This window comes from Mirounga leonina, unplaced genomic scaffold (assembly GCF_011800145.1).
Source record: "Mirounga leonina isolate KUSES-001 unplaced genomic scaffold, KU_Mleo_1.0 Mir_94, whole genome shotgun sequence".
In the NCBI taxonomy this organism is placed as follows: Eukaryota; Metazoa; Chordata; class Mammalia; order Carnivora; family Phocidae; genus Mirounga; species Mirounga leonina.
The window spans coordinates 41,029,898-41,048,133 of record NW_023270855.1 but is presented as its reverse complement, the minus strand read 5'-3'; the positions used below and the strand labels follow the sequence as shown (position 1 = coordinate 41,048,133).

The 18,236-nt window shown below is 45.7% G+C and overlaps 1 protein-coding gene across 3 annotated transcripts in view; it reads left to right on the top strand.

The window, feature by feature from the left end:
• Positions 1 to 18,236, top strand: part of DAG1 (dystroglycan 1) — a 68,794-nt gene that overhangs the window by 45,587 nt on the left and 4,971 nt on the right. For 2 of the 3 annotated variants that reach the window (XM_034998067.1, XM_034998068.1), the window contains exon 2: positions 3,166 to 3,547. In XM_034998067.1, the coding sequence (XP_034853958.1) occupies positions 3,272 to 3,547 (276 nt within the window). In that variant the 5' untranslated portion in view covers positions 3,166 to 3,271. Of the gene's footprint in view, positions 1 to 1,016; positions 1,149 to 3,165; positions 3,548 to 18,236 lie in introns of all 3 variants that reach the window. The other variant, XM_034998066.1, reaches the window with a different exon arrangement.

Below are 18,236 nucleotides of genomic sequence, written 5' to 3'. Positions count from 1 at the left end.
GTGGGAGTGGGGCCATAGTTTTTTCTGTGGTGTTTGGCTAGAATAGAGCTGTTACTGTCTAAATGTTTTCTGTCTTGCTATGCTACCCCCTTCGTGCTCCTTTGGCTAAAGAGAGCAGACTTTTGTTGGGACTCTCTTTTGTATCATCTGTTGGCATTTCTGGATTGCCAGCATCCTTAGCTCCAAATCTGGGATGTTTGAGTGAAAAAGAAAACCCAGGGAACTCACCACTGTGTCTTTCCTTGAGTCCTGAGGTACCTCACTGGTTTGCCTTCTTCTCTTGACTTTTTAGAGTCTCGTGTTTATATATGATGTCTAGGATTTTTTGTTGTGTTTAGTGGGAAACTAGGGGAAAAATATGTCTACCTCATCTTCTTAGATGTGGAAGTCCAGTTTTTTTCTTTTATGCTTTTTTATGTCTTGTTAAATGAAATCCTTTCTTACCCTGACATTCTACTATATTCTAAAATTTTGGGGCGCCTGGGCGGCTCAGTCAGTTAGCATCTATCTGCCCTCAGCTCAGGTCATGATCCCAGGATCAGCTCCTTGCTCAGCAGGGGGCCTGCTTCTCCCTCTGTCTCTGCCACTCCCCCGGCTTGTGCTCTCTCTTCTCTCTCTGTGTGTCAAATAAATAAGTAAAATCTTAAAAAATAACTAGGGCTAGGTATAACTGCTGTTTATAAAGTTATTTTCATAGAAAAATACTTATAAATCAGGGGCACCTGGGTGGCTTAATCAGTTAAGCGTCTGCCTTCGGCTCAGGTCATGATCTTGGGTCCTGGGATCAAGCTCCACATCCGGCTCGCTGCTCAGCAGGGAGCCCTGCTTCTCCCTCTGCCTGCCGCTCCCCCCCCCCGGCTTGTGTGCTGTCTCTCACACAAATAAATAAAAATCTTAAAAAAAAATTTTTTTTTGAAGTTGTTTTTTACTTTTGTATATCTAATTCACCTGGGTTTTATCTTATTTATGATGGAGAAGTGAGGGAGGACCCTAACTGTACTTGATTTTCTTCATAGATGGCCACTGGTCCTGGTGCCTTTGAACAGCTCCTTTGCAAGCTGATTTTGGGCTCTCTGGTTCCACAGTCCACTTCTACTCTGCCGCTGTAATGCTGCTTTAAATATAAGTAGCTTTATGATAAGTCTTTGGTAAGCTAGGACTCCCAGCCTTCAAAATTATTTTACTTGGGTTTTGGCTGTCTCATGAATTTTAGTTCAAAAACAATGTAGGAACAGGAATGGCAAAATCAATAGCAAAAAAAAAAACAACAAAAAAAACCCCAGCCATTTTGGAATTGGCTTGGATTTGCATTGACTTTACAGTACACTGCCCACTTCAGTGACCTTGGGTTTTTTTAGCAATATTATTATTATTTTTTTTTTAAAGATTTTATTTATTTATTTATTTGTGAGAGAGAATGAGAGACAGAGAGCATGAGAGGGAGGAGGGTCAGAGGGAGAAGCAGACTCCCTGCCGAGCAGGGAGCCCGATGCGGGACTCGATCCTGGGACTCCAGGATCATGACCTGAGCCGAAGGCAGTTGCTTAACCAACTGAGCCACCCAGGCGCCCCTAGCAATATTATTTACTTTGCATTACCCCAGTCAAAAAAATACCATGTGGCCCCTCAGCAGCTTGGCTCAGGGCAGGGCTTGCTTCTTTTCTAGAATGGGAAATTGCTCTGGTCACCTTGAGGACACCCAGCAAGTCCCATAATGCATCTGTGTGGCTCTCAGCCTCAGGGCAGGCGTTCTGAGCTGCCTGCACTGAAGCCAGTCAGAAGTATGAGGGACAATGTGCAGGATTCTAATCTCTCTTTTGGGGGTGGGGAGCAAGAGAGGCCAAATGAGTTGTGTTCACTGGCACTGAATTTGCAAATACGGGTTTCATAAACAAGTCCTACGATTAGTGCTTGGGGTGTGAGGAGTGAGCAGTGCTGAACTTGTCTGTGCAAATACTTGGTTTTTTAGTCTCTTCAGAAGCATTGTTTTTTGTTTTTTGTTTTTGTTTTTTTCAGGGGGAGAGGCAGAGGGTGAAGGAGAAAGAGAATCTTAAGTAGGCTCCATGCCCAGGGTGGAGCCAGATGCAGGGCTCGATCTCACAACCCTGAGATCATGACCTGTGCCAAAATCAAGAGTTGAACACTTAACTGGTGCTTAACCAAGCCACCCAGGTGCCCCAAAAGCATTGTTTTAAGACTTCATAATTGTTACATTATCCACATTGCTTGGTCTCTATATATACAAAAAAAATTTTTCCCCCTGAAACATTTCAAAGTAAATTGCAGAGATTTTTGATACTTTAGCCCGAAATCCTTCAAAAGTAAGGACAGTCTCTTATAGAACCACACTACTATCATCTCACCTAAGAAAATTAACAATAAATCCAATCTCCAGCCCAGAGACCAAATTCCCCAATTACTCCTTTTGGAGCTGGGGTTTTGTGTTTTTTGTTTCTTGAAGTTTTTTAATTTTTAATTTTTTGTTTTAAGTAAATCCAGATCCAGTCAAGATGCACCCACTACATTTGGTTGCTGTTTCTAAATCTAGAACAGCCCGCTTGTGTTTAGGGGTGTCAGCATTTGGACAGACCAGGCCAGTTATCTTGTAGAAGGTCCCATATTCTAGATTTGTCTGATTGTGTCTTCATGACTCCTATGTTTGCTATAAACTGGGAGTTAGGTCTAGAGCAGCACTGCCCAACAGCAATATAATGTGAGCCACACATGTGATTTAATATTTTCTGGTAGCCAAGTGAAAAAATAAAAATAAGAAGGAGGAATTAATTTTGGTAATGTATTTTATTTAACGCATTTCTTTATCATTTATTAATGTATTTACTTAACATTTAATAATATATTTTATATCCAAAATAATATCATTTCAATATGTAATCAATATTTTAAAAGTATTGAGGAGACATCTTACATTCCTTTTTTATGCTAACTTTTCAAAATTCAGTGTGTATTTTGCCCTTAATAGGCCAGCCACATTTCTAGTGCTCAGTGGCCACATGTAGCTGGTCCCTCTGTACTGGACAGCACAGGGTGAGACTTGATCCAACTCAGGGTAGATGTTTTTGTTAACTTTAGGGGGTAGTAACTGCCGTGTACAACTTGGAAACCATGGGGTCGGCTAAAGTCTGAGTCTACTGTCTTTTTTTTCAGGCCCTGGGATGGAGCAGGTGTGCAGAGGGTGAAGACCCAGCTCTGGGACCAAGTCACTTGCCTCCTTTCTTAGTGAGACTGTCGGCTTGAGCAGACCCAAGCCGGGATGAGGATGTCTGCGGGCCTTTGGCTGCTGCTCCCCCTCTGGGGGAAGACCTTTCTCCTTCTGCTTTCTGTGGCCGTGGCTCAGTCCCATTGGCCTTCAGAGGCCGGCAGGGACTGGGAGAACCAGCTCGAGGCGTCCATGCACTCAGTGCTCTCAGACCTTCACGAGGCTGTTCCCACAGTGGTGGGCATTCCTGATGGCACGGCTGTCGTTGGGCGCTCATTTCGAGTGACCATTCCAACAGATTTAATTGCCTCCAATGGAGAACTCATCAAGGTGAGACTGGATATAAAGCTTATGTGAATGGGGAAGAATTCTCATCTGCATTTTGGTTTTAGTTGTTTGCTTGTTTTTGTTTTTTTCGCTTTCCATTCTAAGTTCCAGCAGTTCTGAACTCAGTTCTTCCAGGACCTGTGCAGTTACCGTAAGAGAGGGACAACCACTGATACTTACAAGAGGGTCCCCAGATATCTCCGTATAGCATCTAAACTTTTATTCTTGCTCCCGTTTTTGAAGGTGTTACCATTAAAAAGCCTTTACATCTGTGGTTTGGAAACTTTCATGGTCATAGGGTAAGGTTTGATGGAAGGGCTTATGTGTAGAAAAAGGTCTTCTTTCATTAACCATGGTATTAAACCCAAGAAATACAGAACTTTGAAATGATTTGAACCTATTTTTATAATAAAGGTATAAGTAAATATAGGAGTTTTGCTCTTATTTGGTGTTGTATGTTTACTAATGTATTTGATCACTTAAGAACCGGTATTAGTATGCAGACTTCAGCCTTGCCCCATCTTCTTTGGTGAGGCAATCCAGAGAACAAGGGGACCTGAGACCCATGTGACGGAAGAATGTCTTGTCTGGCCCAAGATGGAAATCAGGTGAAATAGGAAGCTTTTGTGTCAAGAAGCACCATCCCTTTGTCTGGGGTTATGGGTCCTTGGAATTTCCCCTGGATCCTGAGTGAGTTTGCACGGTGGCCACATGATGGGTAGGGTCTACCCCTCAAGTTATGAACATGTCTTAGAGCAGAGGTCAACTGTTTCTCTTAGAGGGCCAGATAGTAAATATTTTAGGCTTTGCAGGCCGTGTGGTTTCTTTTTTTTTTTTTTTAAGATTTTATTTATTCATTTGAGACACAGAGATACAGAGAGAGAGAGAGAGAGAGAGATAAAGCATGATCAGGGAGAGAGGCAGAGGGAGAGGGAGAAACAGGCTCCTCGCTGAGCCAGGAGCCCGATGTGGGGCTCGATCCCAGGACCCCGGGATCACGACCCGAGCCGAAGGCAGACGCTTAACCATCTGAGCCACCCAGGCGCCCGGCCATGTGGTTTCTATTGCAACTCTTCAACCCTGCCAGTATAGTACAAGAGCAGCCATAGATAATGTGTAAATGAATGGGCATGAGCATGTTCCAATAAAACTTTACTTATGGACACTAAAACTAAAATTTGAATTTCATATAATTTTCACATGTCAAAAGATATTCTTTTGATTTTTTTTTCTCTCAATCATTTGAAAATGCAAAAACCATTTTTAGCTCATAGGCCACACAGAAACAGGTGGTAGGCCACATTTGGCTCTTGGCCATAGTTGTCCTATCGAATTCTTCCCCTAGAGCTGTGGCTTCAGAATGAACTAAAAATATCCCAAGATTTGTATTTTGTGTTGGTAGTTTTTATATCTCTTTTGCCTTTAGACTTCTGCAAACACATAGTGTTCTGGTTATCTATTGGTGTGTTTAAACCACCAAAAGTTAGTGGTTTAAAACTCCCAGTTTGTTTTGCTCACAATTTTGTGGCCAGGAATTCAGGGAGTCAGAGCTCATCTGGAAACCTCATTTCTGCTTCACATGGCACTAGCTAGAGTGGCTCATATGGGGCCGGAGCGTCAACTTCTAAGATGGCTCATTTATGGCTGACAAATTGGTGCTGCCTGTTGAAGGGAGCTTAGCCAGGGCTATTGGTCAGGGTCCTTGGTTCCTCTCCATGTAGACCTTTCCCTGGGCTGCTTGGATTTCCTCATAGCACAATTAGCTGGGTTCCAAGAAACAGGAAGTGGAAGCTGCCAGTCTCTTAAGGCCTGGCTCGGTAACTTGTATAGCAACACTTCATTGTACTTATTCATCAAAGCACACACAGCCTCTGGTGGGTTATTACCAACTTTCTCCTCTCTGACCCACAAGCCCTAGGCATCTAGATTAGACATGGTCACAAATGCTATGCTACTCTTCCCACTGAGAGGCGGATCTATGCCGCTTTCCCTTGAATCTGGGTGGACCCACTCCTTACCTGCACCTTCCCTGTGCTCCCTTCATTTTCCTTGCCGGCCCCCTTCTCTTTAGGTCATGGCTTGTTCTCAGGGTGGCCTTCTGATCTCAGAGGCGGTCATTACTCTAAAGATCCTGGCATAGTTCCACAGAGCTTGTTCTAGTTTGCAGAAGTTTTCCATGTCATCTTTGTAATTAATGCCCCAGCAAGCCAGATGCTAGTCTGACCATTAGAAAAAGAAGAGTGGCAGTTTTGGAGGTACAGTTCTTGTCCACCTTCAGATTTGATCTTCTGAATAGCCAAACCCTGTAGTGGTTGCCCTTGTTCCAGTGGTCACTGGAATGTTTTACATGGATTAGTTTTGACGAGAGGTGCCTTGAATCAATACAGCGAGTGGTATTTGCTGTATCTGGCAGAGAAATATTTAACAGGCTTATTCACCAGGGGAGTAAAGAGATTTTACTGGGAAAACAGGATTTTATCTGAGCACATTTATCTGTAGAAAGCAGACCATTTAGTAGCTGATCAGCCTGTAGAAAAACAGATGAAAATGTGTGACTCTTTGTTCCAGACAGTCTTACCATCAGGGTTATGTGGGGTGGGAAATCAGATCAGAAAGCGTGACTTCATCTCTGAAGCTTCGGTTTCCCTATATGTGAAACATGATTAATAAATATTTATATAAAAAGTCTTTTTTATTTTCTCATTATAATAATGATATATAAATGTGTGTTGTAGAAAAGGGTGAAAGAAAAATCTCTTGTGGTTCCTGCCACTCAGACTGAACTCTTTGATCATTTTCTGTGTTCATAAGGAGGTGTCCATATCACACACACACAGACATCTTAGACTTGGAATCATACCATATATTTTTTTTTATTTTTAAAATTTTAATTTTGTTTATTTAAAATCAATTGATATATATTATTAGTTTCAGAGGTAGAGGTCAGTGATTCATCAGTCTTATAATACCCAGTGCTCATTACATCCTGTGCCCTCCTTAATGTCCATCACCCAGTTACCCCATCCCCTCACCCACCTCCCCTCTAGCAATCCTCATTTTGTTTTCTGTAGTTAAGAGTCTCTTATGGTTGTCTCCCTCTCTGATTTCATCTTATTTTATTTTTCCTTCCCTTCTGGGCGCCTGGGTGGCTCAGTTGGTTAAGCAACTGCCTTCGGCTCAGGTCATGATCTTGGAGTCACGGGATCGACTCCCACATCGGGTTCCCTGCTCAGCGGGGAATCTGCTTCTCCCTCTGACCCTCCCCTTCTCATGCTCTCTCTCTCCCATTCTCTCTCTCAGATAAATAAATAAAATCTTTAAAAAAATATATATTTTTCCTTCCCTTCCCTTATGTTCATCTGTTTTGTTTCTTAAATTCCACGGAAGATGAGTGAAATCATACGGTATTTGTGTTTCTCTGACTGACTTATTTCACTTAACATAATACCCTCTAGTTCCCTCCATGTCATTGCAAATGGCAAGATTTCATTGTTTTTGATGGCTGAGTAATATTCCATTGTATATTTGTATCACATTTTCTTCATCCATTCATCTGTTGATGGACATCTGGGCTCTTTCCACATTTTGGCTGTTGTGGACATTGCTGCTATAAACATTGGGGTGCATGTGCCCCTTTGAATCTGTGTTTGTAGCCTTTGGATAAATACCTAGCAGTGCAATTGCTGGGTTGTAGGGTAATTTTTTTTTTTTTTTAACGTTTATTTAGAGTCTGGGATGCCTGGGTGGCTCAGTTGGTTGAGCGTCTGACTCTTTTTTTTTTTTTTAAAGATTTTATTTATTTATTTGAGAGAGAGAGAGCACATGAGAGGGGGGAGGGTCAGAGGGAGAAGCAGCCTCCCTGCCGAGCACGGAGCCCAATGCGGGACTCGATCCAGGGACTCCAGGATCATGACCTGAGCCGAAGGCAGTCGCTTAACCAACTGAGCCACCCAGGCGCCCGAGCGTCTGACTCTTGATTTAGCTTAGGGTTGTGAGCCCACACTGGGCTCCGTGCTCAGCAGGGAGTCTGCTTTTCTCCCTCAGCCTCTCCCGCTGCTGGTGCACACACGTGTGCGTGCTCTCTCAAATAAATCTTAAAAAAAGAGATTTATTTATTGGGGTGCCTGGGTGGCTCAGTCGGTTGAGTGTCCAACTCTGGATTCCGGCTCAGGTTCTGGTCTCCAGTGTGGGACTGAGCCTCACATCAGGCTGCATGCTGGGCGAGGAGTCTGTTTGGGGATTCTCTCCCTCTCCCTCTTCCCCTCCCCCAGCTCACACTTGCACTCTCTCAGATAAATAAATCTTTAAAAAAATATTTATCTGAGAGAGAGAGAGAGCAGGGGGCGGGTGGGGCAGAGGGAGAGAGAGAATCTCAAGCAGACTCCCTGCTAAGTGTGTAGCTGATACAGGGCCTGATCCCATGATCCTGAGATCATGACCTGAGCCGAAATCAAGAGCTGGAGTCTTAGCCAACTGAACCACCCAGGTGCCCCCATACTGGAAATATTTTTAAACCTACTTTTTTTTTTTTTTTTTTAAGATTTATTTATTTTAGAGAGAGCAGGGGCAGAGGGAGAGGGAGGGAGAATCGCAAGCAAACTCCCTGCTGACCGCAGAGCCTGACAGGGACTCAGTCTCACAACCCTGAGATCATGACCTGACCAAAACCAAGTCGGATACTCAACCGACTGAGCCACCAAGGCACCCCTAAACCTACCTTTTTTTATTCACTGTAGCTTGATTTTTTTCCCCTCATGGTCATTAAGTATTCTTTGGGAATGTGACTTTTAATGACTTGCCCGATATTCTTATGTATGTGAGGAATATTTCAGATCTTGGTCCCAAGGAGTGTTGTTGAGGTGACTTCCAAATGGTATCCATCACTACTACCATCATCCAAGCTACCACTTATTTGCCTCTTCCCAGGTTGTCTCCTTCCCCTCAGGCTGTTTTCCACACTGAGGCAAGAGTTGTCTTTATCTTGGTAAAGCTTAAATCTGCTAACACCTGCCTTTCCCCCAACCATTACTGAGTTGCACTTAGGATCAAGGCCCATGTGATCTGGTCTTTGGCCTCCTCTCTCTCCTCTTTTCCTTCGCATATCATGTCTCAGCCACACTGGCCTCTTTCTTGCCCCAAGGACATGCCAAGCTCAGGGTCTACCCTGGCCTCTGACACACACTTTCTTCTGTTGGCTGGGGTCCTGTCACCTCTTTCAGGCTCATCTTGAGTCCTTTCCTTCCACCCTGATAAAAGCAGCTTTCCCACAAAACCTTATGTTATCTTCTTAGCAAATTTCTGTACTTGAAATTCTTGGTTTTTATTAGTCTGCATGTTTGACTCCCATCACACAGTAGCTCCTCAGATGTTTATGGGCTGGCAGAGGGAATGAGGACCCCTTCAGGACCCCTGTAAACTTGCTTTGGATTGTCAAAGCCTATGAAACTAAGCTTGTCCGAGTCTCATGTGGGATTCCCAGGTGAGGGTTGGTCTTCTAACCATTTTGGACGTGGTCGAGTTACCTAATGAGGATTCATAAGCAGAGCCGGGTCCTGTCCTGAGATTGGATGAGATTTGATAGTGTGGTTGTCCTTCTTGCTGTGACTGGTCAGGGGATGTGCATGGGGATTGGTGATGGACTAAGTATTTGCCACAGACTAAGCAGTCATAATAGTCTATTGAAGGGATAGAAAAGTAAGTCTCATTCTAAGTGAGCTGCCCTGGCCACCTGCAAGCCTTGTTTGACCTGTGTGCATCGAACCCTGGTTATGCTATTTTAAGAGGTTGTGGCAACTCTGGGGGTCACGGTGGCAGAGGGTGTATTGCTTTGCATCAGCCAAATGTGCCCATCAGTAACATCAGCTTCCCAAGGCAAGGGCTTCCCTGTACTTTACACACCAGGCCTCAAGGAAATAAAAGAAGAGGGGACCCACCTGCCTGGAGGAGGTGGCCCTGAGGTCCTAGACTCTCTGCTCTGCCTCACGCCTGACATCCTTTTGTGTCCAGACAGCCCTTGTTCAGTTTCAGCTTGCCCAGCACCTCTTGCTTCTCCTGTTGTTCTCTAGCTCTGCCTCGAGAATCGATTTGCTGTTATCGACCCCAGCTTAACTCCCAGATGGATTCCATTGACCTGATGGTGCCAGCAGGGGCTGTGGGATACCTCCAGGCCCAGTGGCCAGCATGACCTTCTGGAGAGACTTGTGCCTCAGGACTCTGTTGTCTCCTGTGGCCTTAGGACACTCTAAAGCAGGTGGTCCTTGCATGTGCTCCCTTGGACCACACTAGATATCTGTATGCAAAGCTCACCCCAGGTCAGCTGTCCTTTGCTCTCACAGATGCCTTTAGACTCTAGAGCGCCCTCCCTCCTTGTCAGGGTTTGTGGGGATGGGTCCCACAGAAGCCAGCTTGGCCTTTGTTGGCTAGATCATCGGCTGTCCCAAGTTGGCCACAGTTGACTCTTGCCTCCCTCAGGAGTGGCTCCAGCTCCCTGCAGGTGCCTCTCCTCTGACTTGAGTGAGCGAGGAACTGGCTGAGGAAGGTGATTCCGTGCCTGGAGACGTTCTTACCCCTCCTTTCTAGGGTAGTCAGGAGAGACATCATTGCATCTCATGAAATGATTGGCTGCCCCTTCAGATGTCTCATTTGGGTAGAGCCGCAAGGTTGGCTTTTCATTCCCGCTTCCCCTTATCCTCCTAGCCTGGAGACAATGTGGACTTTCCCTCAGCCCAAGATGTCGGCAGACTGGGAGCAGCCCTTCTTGGGACTGTGCTCTCAGCTGCTGGCGTGGGCCCCCAATTGTTCCCCCGAGAACAATGGGTACTCTTTTTGGCCAGGAAGGGGAACTCATGAAAGGACTGTTTCTTTGGATGCTTTGAGAGCTGTGTGGCGTCCCCGCTTGCATGAGATGAACTGCAGTTTCTTCCTGCCTCAAGTGGGTGTTCCCTGGCTCTGAATGGACCCCTTGTGAACATAGCACACTGGGAAGTGCGGGTTGGCGAGGGAAGGCATCTTGGGGGTGGGTTGTAAGAATGACATTTGCCCAGACACATCAACTCAAATACTTACTGAAGTGTAGACTTTACTTCTGTGTTTTGAAAAAAAAATTTACTGACAAGGGCTGAAAGAACATGACAAAGTAAAAATAGATGACATTGGGATTGAAGGACTGACTGTGAGAATTTTATTAATGGCTGTAACTATGCTAAGCTGTCCCTTTTGGCCAAAAAAAAGATTAATTTTTGTTTTTAGATGAGAACAGTTAACATCAGGTAAAATGCTTCATAACTCAGACCTGGAGGGCACTGGCTGGACTGGACAAGTTGCGTTCAGCATGTGATCCTGTGGCCTTGGCCTTAATGGCAAGGTTTGAGGCTTGTGCTGGTTTGAGGCTTGCAGGTCCACCAAAGATTGTCTCTCGTGGGTGTGGCTGTGCTTTACTCGGCAAAGCAAAGGCCCCTCATACCCACTTCCACTGTGGTTCCTCATCTTATGTGGAGACAAAGTTTTGGCTCTTTGGTCTCAAGCCAGAGGTTCTTCCTGTTGACTTGTGCCATCTCCCTGTAGCCCAGTCATGTAACTGTCCATGTGCATCATTTACAGAAGCTGAGCTTGGCCAAAGAGTAGATTTGTCTCATTGTCATAGTCCAGGGCCCAGATACAGGATCGCCCTGATGTATCACGGGGGCCTCTGAAACTTGGCTGGAGGCTCAGACTCCATCAGAGGGACAATTTCCTATCTCCCTAGGCAGAGGAGACCACATAGTAGGCCTGTGCAGAGGATGCCTTGATCACTTCATGTGTCAGTGCCATTAGGGTGTTCCGTGTGGTACCCAGCCATAGATGGCTCCAGGTTGGCCCAGCTTTGCAGCTTGGCTGAGGAGTGGGGAGCTGAAGGGTTAAGGGCCAGTAACCAGGTCTGAGGGATGACAAGGACTTTGCCAGGGAAGGCTGCTAGAGGCCTAAGCAGTGGGGTATCCTAGGGCAGCAGTCTGTGCCACTTTGAAATGGACCACTGAGGGGCACCTGGGTGGCCTAGCTGGTCAAGTGGTTGACTCTTGATTTTGGCTCATGTTGTGATCTCAGTGTCATGGGATTGAGTCCTGTGATAGACTCCGTACTCAGTGTGGAATCTGCTTGTCCTCCCATTTTTTAATTGGATTCTTTGTTTTTTGGGTGTTGAGTTGTATAAGTTCTTTATATATTTTGGATACTAACCCTTGAATGGATATGTCATTTGCAAATATCTTCTCCCATTCAGTAGGTTGCTTTTTAGTTTTATTGATTGTTTCCTTCACTGTGTAGAAACTTCATTTTGATTATAGTCCCAATAGTTTATTTTTGCTTTTGTTTCCCTTGTCTCAGGAGACCTACCTAGAAAAATGTAGCTATGGCCAATGTCATAAATTACTGCCTGTGCTCTCTTCTAGGATTTTTATGGTTTCAGGTCTCACATTTAGGCCTTTAATCCATTTTTTTTTATTTTTGTGTAGGGTATAAGAAAGTGGTATAATTTCATTCTTTTGCATATAGCTGACCAGTTTTCCTAACACCATTTGTTGAAGAGACTGTCTTTTCTCCATTGGATATTCTTTCTTTCTGTGTCGAAGATTAATTGACCATATAACTATGGGTTAACTTCTGGGTTTTCTGTTCTGTTCCATTGATCTGTATGTTTGTGCCAGCACCATACTGTTTTGATTACTACAGCTTTGTAATATAACTTGAAGACTAGAATTGTGATACCTCCAGTTTTGTTTCTCTTTTTCAAGGTTGCTTTGGCTACTCAGGGTCTTGTGTGGTTCCATACAAATTTGAGGATTGTTTGTTCTAGTTCTGTGAAAAATGCTGTTGGTATCTTGATAGGGATTGCATTAAATCTGTAGATTGCTTTTGGTAGTATAGAGATTTTAATCATATTTATTCTTCCAATCCGTGAGCATGGACTGTCTTTCCATTTCTTTGTGTTGTCTTCAATTTCTTTCATCAGTGTTTCTTTTTTTTTTTTAAGATTTTATTTATTTATTTGAGAGAGAGATCATGAGCATGAGAGAGATCACAAGGGTAGAGGGAGAAGGAGACCCCTGTTGAGCAGGGAGCCCAATGCTGGACTCGATCCCAGGACCCTGGGATTACGACCTGAGCCGAAGGCAGATGCTTAACCAACTGAGCCATCCAGGCACCCTCATCAGTGTGTTTTCTAGTTTTCAGGGTATAGGTCTTTAACTTCTTTGGTTAAGTTTATTCCTAGATATTTTATTATTTTTGGTATAATTCTAAGTGGGATTGTTTCTTAATTTCTCTTTCTGCTGCTTCATTATTATTAGTGTATAGGAATGCAACAGATATCTGTACATTGATTTTGTATCCTGCGACTTTACTGAATTCATTTATCCGTTCTAGCAGTTTTTTGGTGGAGTCTTTTCTATATACAGTATCATGTCATCTGCGGTAGTGAAAATTTTACTTCTTCCTTACCAATTTGGATGCTCTTTTTTTTTCTTTTTGTTGTCTAATTGCTATAGCTAGGACTTCTAGTACTATGTTGAGTGAAAGTGATGAGAGGTGTCGTCTTTGTCTTGTTCCTGACCTTAGGGGCAAAACTCGTTTTTCCCTGTTGAGTATGATGTTAGCTGTGGGTTTTTCATATATGGCCTTTATTGTGTTGAGGTATGTTCCCTCTAGACCTACTTTGTTGAGGGTTTTTATAATGAATGTATGTTGTACTTTGTCGAGTGCTTTTTCTGCATCTATTGAAATGATCATATGATTTTTATCCTTTCTTTTATTGATGTGACATATCACATTGATTATTTGCTAATACTGAACCACCTTTGCATCCCAGGAACAAATCCCGCTTGATCATGGTGAACGATTTTTTTAATGTATTGTTGGATTCAGTTGGCTAGTATTTTGTTCAGAATTTTTGCATCTGTGTTCATGAGAGATATTGGCCTGTAGTTCTCTTTCTTCGTGGTGGCTTTATCTGGTTTTGGTATTGGAAACTTGCATTTTGATGAAGGATTAAGTACTGGAAGTTCCTCTGCCCAATTGCTCTCTGTCCAAGCTTAGGATACTGAGTTGGGATGAGACACGTTGCTTGTGTTGCATGGTGTTTGGAACAGATGCTGTATCTTTATCAAACCGGTGTTTGACATTCTACTGTGTGTGAGAGGGCAGCAGTGAGGCAGTTGGAGAGAATGCCCCAGAACTGAACAGGGAGTCAGTTACTAGTTATCTGCTAATATAGACTAAAGAGTGACCAAAACCTTCACACTTGGCAGTTCTGCAGTCATTGGTCATGGTGACTCATTGTGGGCATTGCTGGGCGGGTAGTCTTTGGAACTTCATAAGGGTCTGCCCAAGTTTTGTGGTTTTGATTCTTAGTTTTTGGATGTACTTTGTGGATCAAGATTTCTAAAACTGGGTGTGGGGCAGTTGGAGATCTTGTTTTCCTCAGTGGTGGGCTTGCCTTCTATCTCAGAAGCATGTCTTCTCTGAGGGTTGCTGAAATTGGAAAGATTTCTGGCTCTTTCTGTGTGAACCTGTGAGCTAGAGCCTATGATTTTCTTAAATCAGCCTTCTTCCTGCAGTTTCTGCCCCCTACAGGTGTTCCCACTGGCAGCCTGAAGGCTTCTTTCCAAGGTGGCTGCTTTATAAGGTTAGCAGGCCTTGCCTCCCCCAATCCCAAGGCAGTGTTGGTATCTGGTGATGGAGGGCTGAGTGATCTGAAACCCTGGGAGAGTCCCATGACCTGGACCAGCCTGTCACCCAAACACGTGCTGGTGCTCTGTTTCCCGCCTCTTATCTGTCATTCCTGCCATTAAGGGTTAGTTGTGGGTGGTACAGCTAGGGCAGAAATCTTTATGTGAATAAACCCAGAGACTCCAAGGACAGTCTGAATCTCATGTGCAAACGTGCCAGGAAAGAGCACATCTGTTTGAGACTGAAGAAGTGAATGCTGGTCTTTGGGTTGCCCCTGCAGCAAGTTCTCTCCTCCCCCAGGCCCCTCAGGGTTTTCATCCACTCCTGGCAGATTGTTCTCAATAGGCAAGCAAGTCCCCGAGGGTCCCAGGGCCTTACTCCCCTGTAGAGTCCTGGCTTCCCCTTCCTGTGGCCTCCCCACTTCCCTTTGATGCTTGGAGCTTCTGCTTTGGGGGATGACCAGGAAGAAAAGGTCACAGTGTGTGATGGGTCCAAGGCCAGAAGCAGGACCGGGGAGTAGACTTTCAACCTATTGCTGCAGCAGCCTCACAGTGCGGACTGGGTCCTCTCAGCCCAGGAGTGGGTGGGGAACTGCACCCACAGAGAATCCAGCATGTGCCTGGCCTCGTTTTCCCCTTTTTACAGATGAGAAAACCGGGGCTGAGGTTGGGTCAAGTTTCAGCCTGCCTGGAACTGGGATTCAGCCAAGGACTCCTGGAGATGGGGCTTCCTGTCGCGTCTGCTCTTGTTATAGGGAACTATGAGTCCTGGCTTGTCGGGGGCAGGTCTCTCAGGAGGAACTTTCATATCCTGCTTTGCCCTTCGGCCCTGAGAGGAAAAGCGTTCTAGAGCTTGGAAGTTTTGAAAGCTTGGGAAGACGTGTGGAGTTCCCCTGGGCTGAGGGGCTCCTGCTTTGACAGGGTAGAGCAGGTGTTGGATTTCAGAGCATTCCCTCAACTGAGTGCCCTCAAGAGGGAGGGACTGTTAGTGGAATCCTTCAGGGACTGTGGACACTGCCAGCCCTTTAGGCATGTTCAGGCTTCCCAGTGCAGGGGCTTTCTCCAAATGGCCTTGAAAATGCAGAGATGCCAGCTTGCTTGTGACTTGGTTGCATTCCTTGTAGAGCTCGTATTTGTTTCGCTCCTTGTGGCCCTTCATTGAAGCAAATCACTGCCACTTAAAGTGCTCCCTGGGCCCCACATTCCCAATACCAGGATGCTCAGAGATGCATGGATGTTAGAACTTTCAGGTTGGTACCTTTCCTTCCTGTCTGAGGAGTACCCAAGACCCTGGGGACTGTCTGCTTCAGATTTATAGATGCGGGTCGGATACCTGTCCCGTGGCAGGGCATGGCCAACGCTCCAGGATCGTGAGGAGCCAGGATCTGCAGAAGGGAAGGCAGAAGTGCAGGTTGGAGAGGCTGTTAGATGTTTTTTTTTTTTTTTTTAAGATTTTATTTATTTGTGAGAGAGAGCGCACAAGCAGGGGGAAGTGGCAGGAAGAGGGAGAAGCAGGCTTCCTGCTGAGCAAGGAGCCCGATGCGGGACTCGATCGCAGGACTCCGGGATCATGACCCGAGCCGAAGGCAGATGCTTAACCGTCTGAGCCACCCAGGTGCCCCGGCTGTTAGATGTTATTAACATGTAATAATGTTACTTAGCATAGTTTAGATAAGTGTATGTCTTCCGAGGGTGGCCGTGTGGGAGCCTTGGCCAAAGAGTGGCTTGGGCTTATTCCTTAGGAAATGTCTGGCAGCAGGCCTGTGGCTGTTGGGGTCAGCAGAATAGGAATTGAGCCAGGCTGGGAGGCTTGAGGAGGTGGGGCCATTCTCAGTTTTCTCTGTTATAAAGTGCCCTTGGGTAGCTGGTGAGATTTGGAAAAGCACTGGGACTACTTACTCGTCTGTGCTGATGGAACGCATAGGGCTGGGCACAGGCATAGCCACCTGGATACTCAGGAATGTCCCATGGGCCTGGCCAGCCAGTTGGTACCCACTGACAGAGCCTGTCCTGGTCTCTCTCCCAGCCCTGTTTGGTCTTCTCTACAGGTGGTGTCTCCTTGGATGACTTCACCTTGAGTTCTCCATTCTAGGCCCTCCCTCTGCTGGGTGTCTTGTCATCCCAGTGGTGGCCATTGGGATGGAGTGCGGTGAGGAAACACGCTTGGGTTGCTGGAAACCTGGCTACACCCTGGCTCACCTACTGTCCGCCTCTGAGGACCCCAAGCCATACCCCACTGTTGTAAAACATTTCATGGTTCCATGACTACTCCATTTGGGCCTTGACAGCTTTGCTTCCTATTTTCTGCAAAATGAGAGCATTTAGCCTTTGCTTTACATGTTTATATGTGGATGTGACAGTTTTCATATTTGATATAACTGAACCAAAACATTGGAAATAAGTATTATTTTTGTAGCTAAAAAAGATTTTAAAGGAAAAATATATTTAGTGTTTTTCATGGATTTAAAGACACCCATGTTTACAGATACTTTGTCATTTCTGAATGTTGGGTGTGTTTGCAGTGGATGGTGAGTGACAGGAAGGGGGTTCTTAGCGGTGCCTTAGGTAGATGGTGGTGCACCTCAAGTTGCTGTGGTGTCACAAAAGAAGCTATTCATAGACCCTCTGTGATCTCAGTGGCTCAGAAGCAGTCACTAAAGGACAGCCCCAATAACAGTAACTTCTAATAATGTCACATGTCTTCTCGTGGGTTTTCGGAGGTAGGAAATCTGTTTATAGGGTAGTAAGTATCTCGTCTGGTAAGATTGATGGAATGACATGCACCTGGCCATGGGTCCTGACTAGGAAGATCAGGTATGGGTCCCCTTCCCAGTCAGGCACCTGGCTTTTGGCAAGAGGAATTCTGAGGAACCAGAGCCTCTAGGGAGCCCAGCAGAAGCCCTCTGGCCTTCCTGCTGCGGGCAGAGAAGCATTTTAGTGTCCCTCTGCTGAAAAGCAGTGGCCATGCAGGGCCATCCCTGGGCTGAGGCTGGCAGTTAAGACGTGCCGTCTCTTGGCCATTGTTGTCTCTGGGCTTGAGACGGAACAGGACCGTGGAGCTGAGAGTGACGTTCGTTAGACCAGAGAGTGGGTGCCACCTTTCTTGGGTTGGGGGCAGGAATGGCGTTTCTCAGAGGTGAGAGTAGTCATAGATCGGCCCGAGCAAGAGGCAAGCCTTGCTTCCCTCTTGTCAGCTGATGGTAGAAGTTTCTCTGGCAGCATTCCTTTGGGTACCTTGATTATCACCAGTCATGTCCCTGTAGAAAAGGACTTCTGCCCTAAAATAGGAGCACCTGGGAGGTGCTGTTGAGTGGAGTAAGGGGGTGAGTTCCTCAAGGCCTGCTTCTGGGGCCTGGGCTCTCCAAGGACAGAGGTGGGCTCTGTATATTTCCCAAACTTAGTTGACTAAAGAACTCTCCCTTAGAGAGACCAGAGCTCCTTGGACTCTTTGATCAACACTCTTCTAGAGTTCCCCACACTGGGTGTTGGCATTTTTCCTGAGGTTTGAAAAGCAGGGTTAATTAAGACGTTAGATACGGCTAGCTGTATTTGCCATCCAGATGTGTCCCACTGTACTTGAATGTATGTCCAACTGACGTGGTAGTTGTAAGTGAGGCATCTGGGGACATTGAGTTGTCCCTTGCACCCAGGGCCGTGTGCATTTCCACTTTTGGGCAGGAAGGGCATACGACTCAAGCAAAATTGTGTCTACAGAGGGCAGGGAGAAGTCTGAGACAGGGTTGGAAAGGAGTGCTGAGGGATGAGACACTTGGACCTGACTCCGCAGGCCAGGTGGGTGAGTAGGTGGCAGGGCGTATCGCTGTTGTAGAAACCTGCAACGTTCTTGAGCTCCACGGCATCAGTTCTCTGGGACGAGATGTGTGTGTGAGTGCCATCACTGCTGTCTCCCCATAGTGTGGCCTTGGGCAATCATTTGCCTTCCAAGCTAGCCTATCTGGCAGCCCCAGTCTTTCTTGACAGGTGGAGGAGAG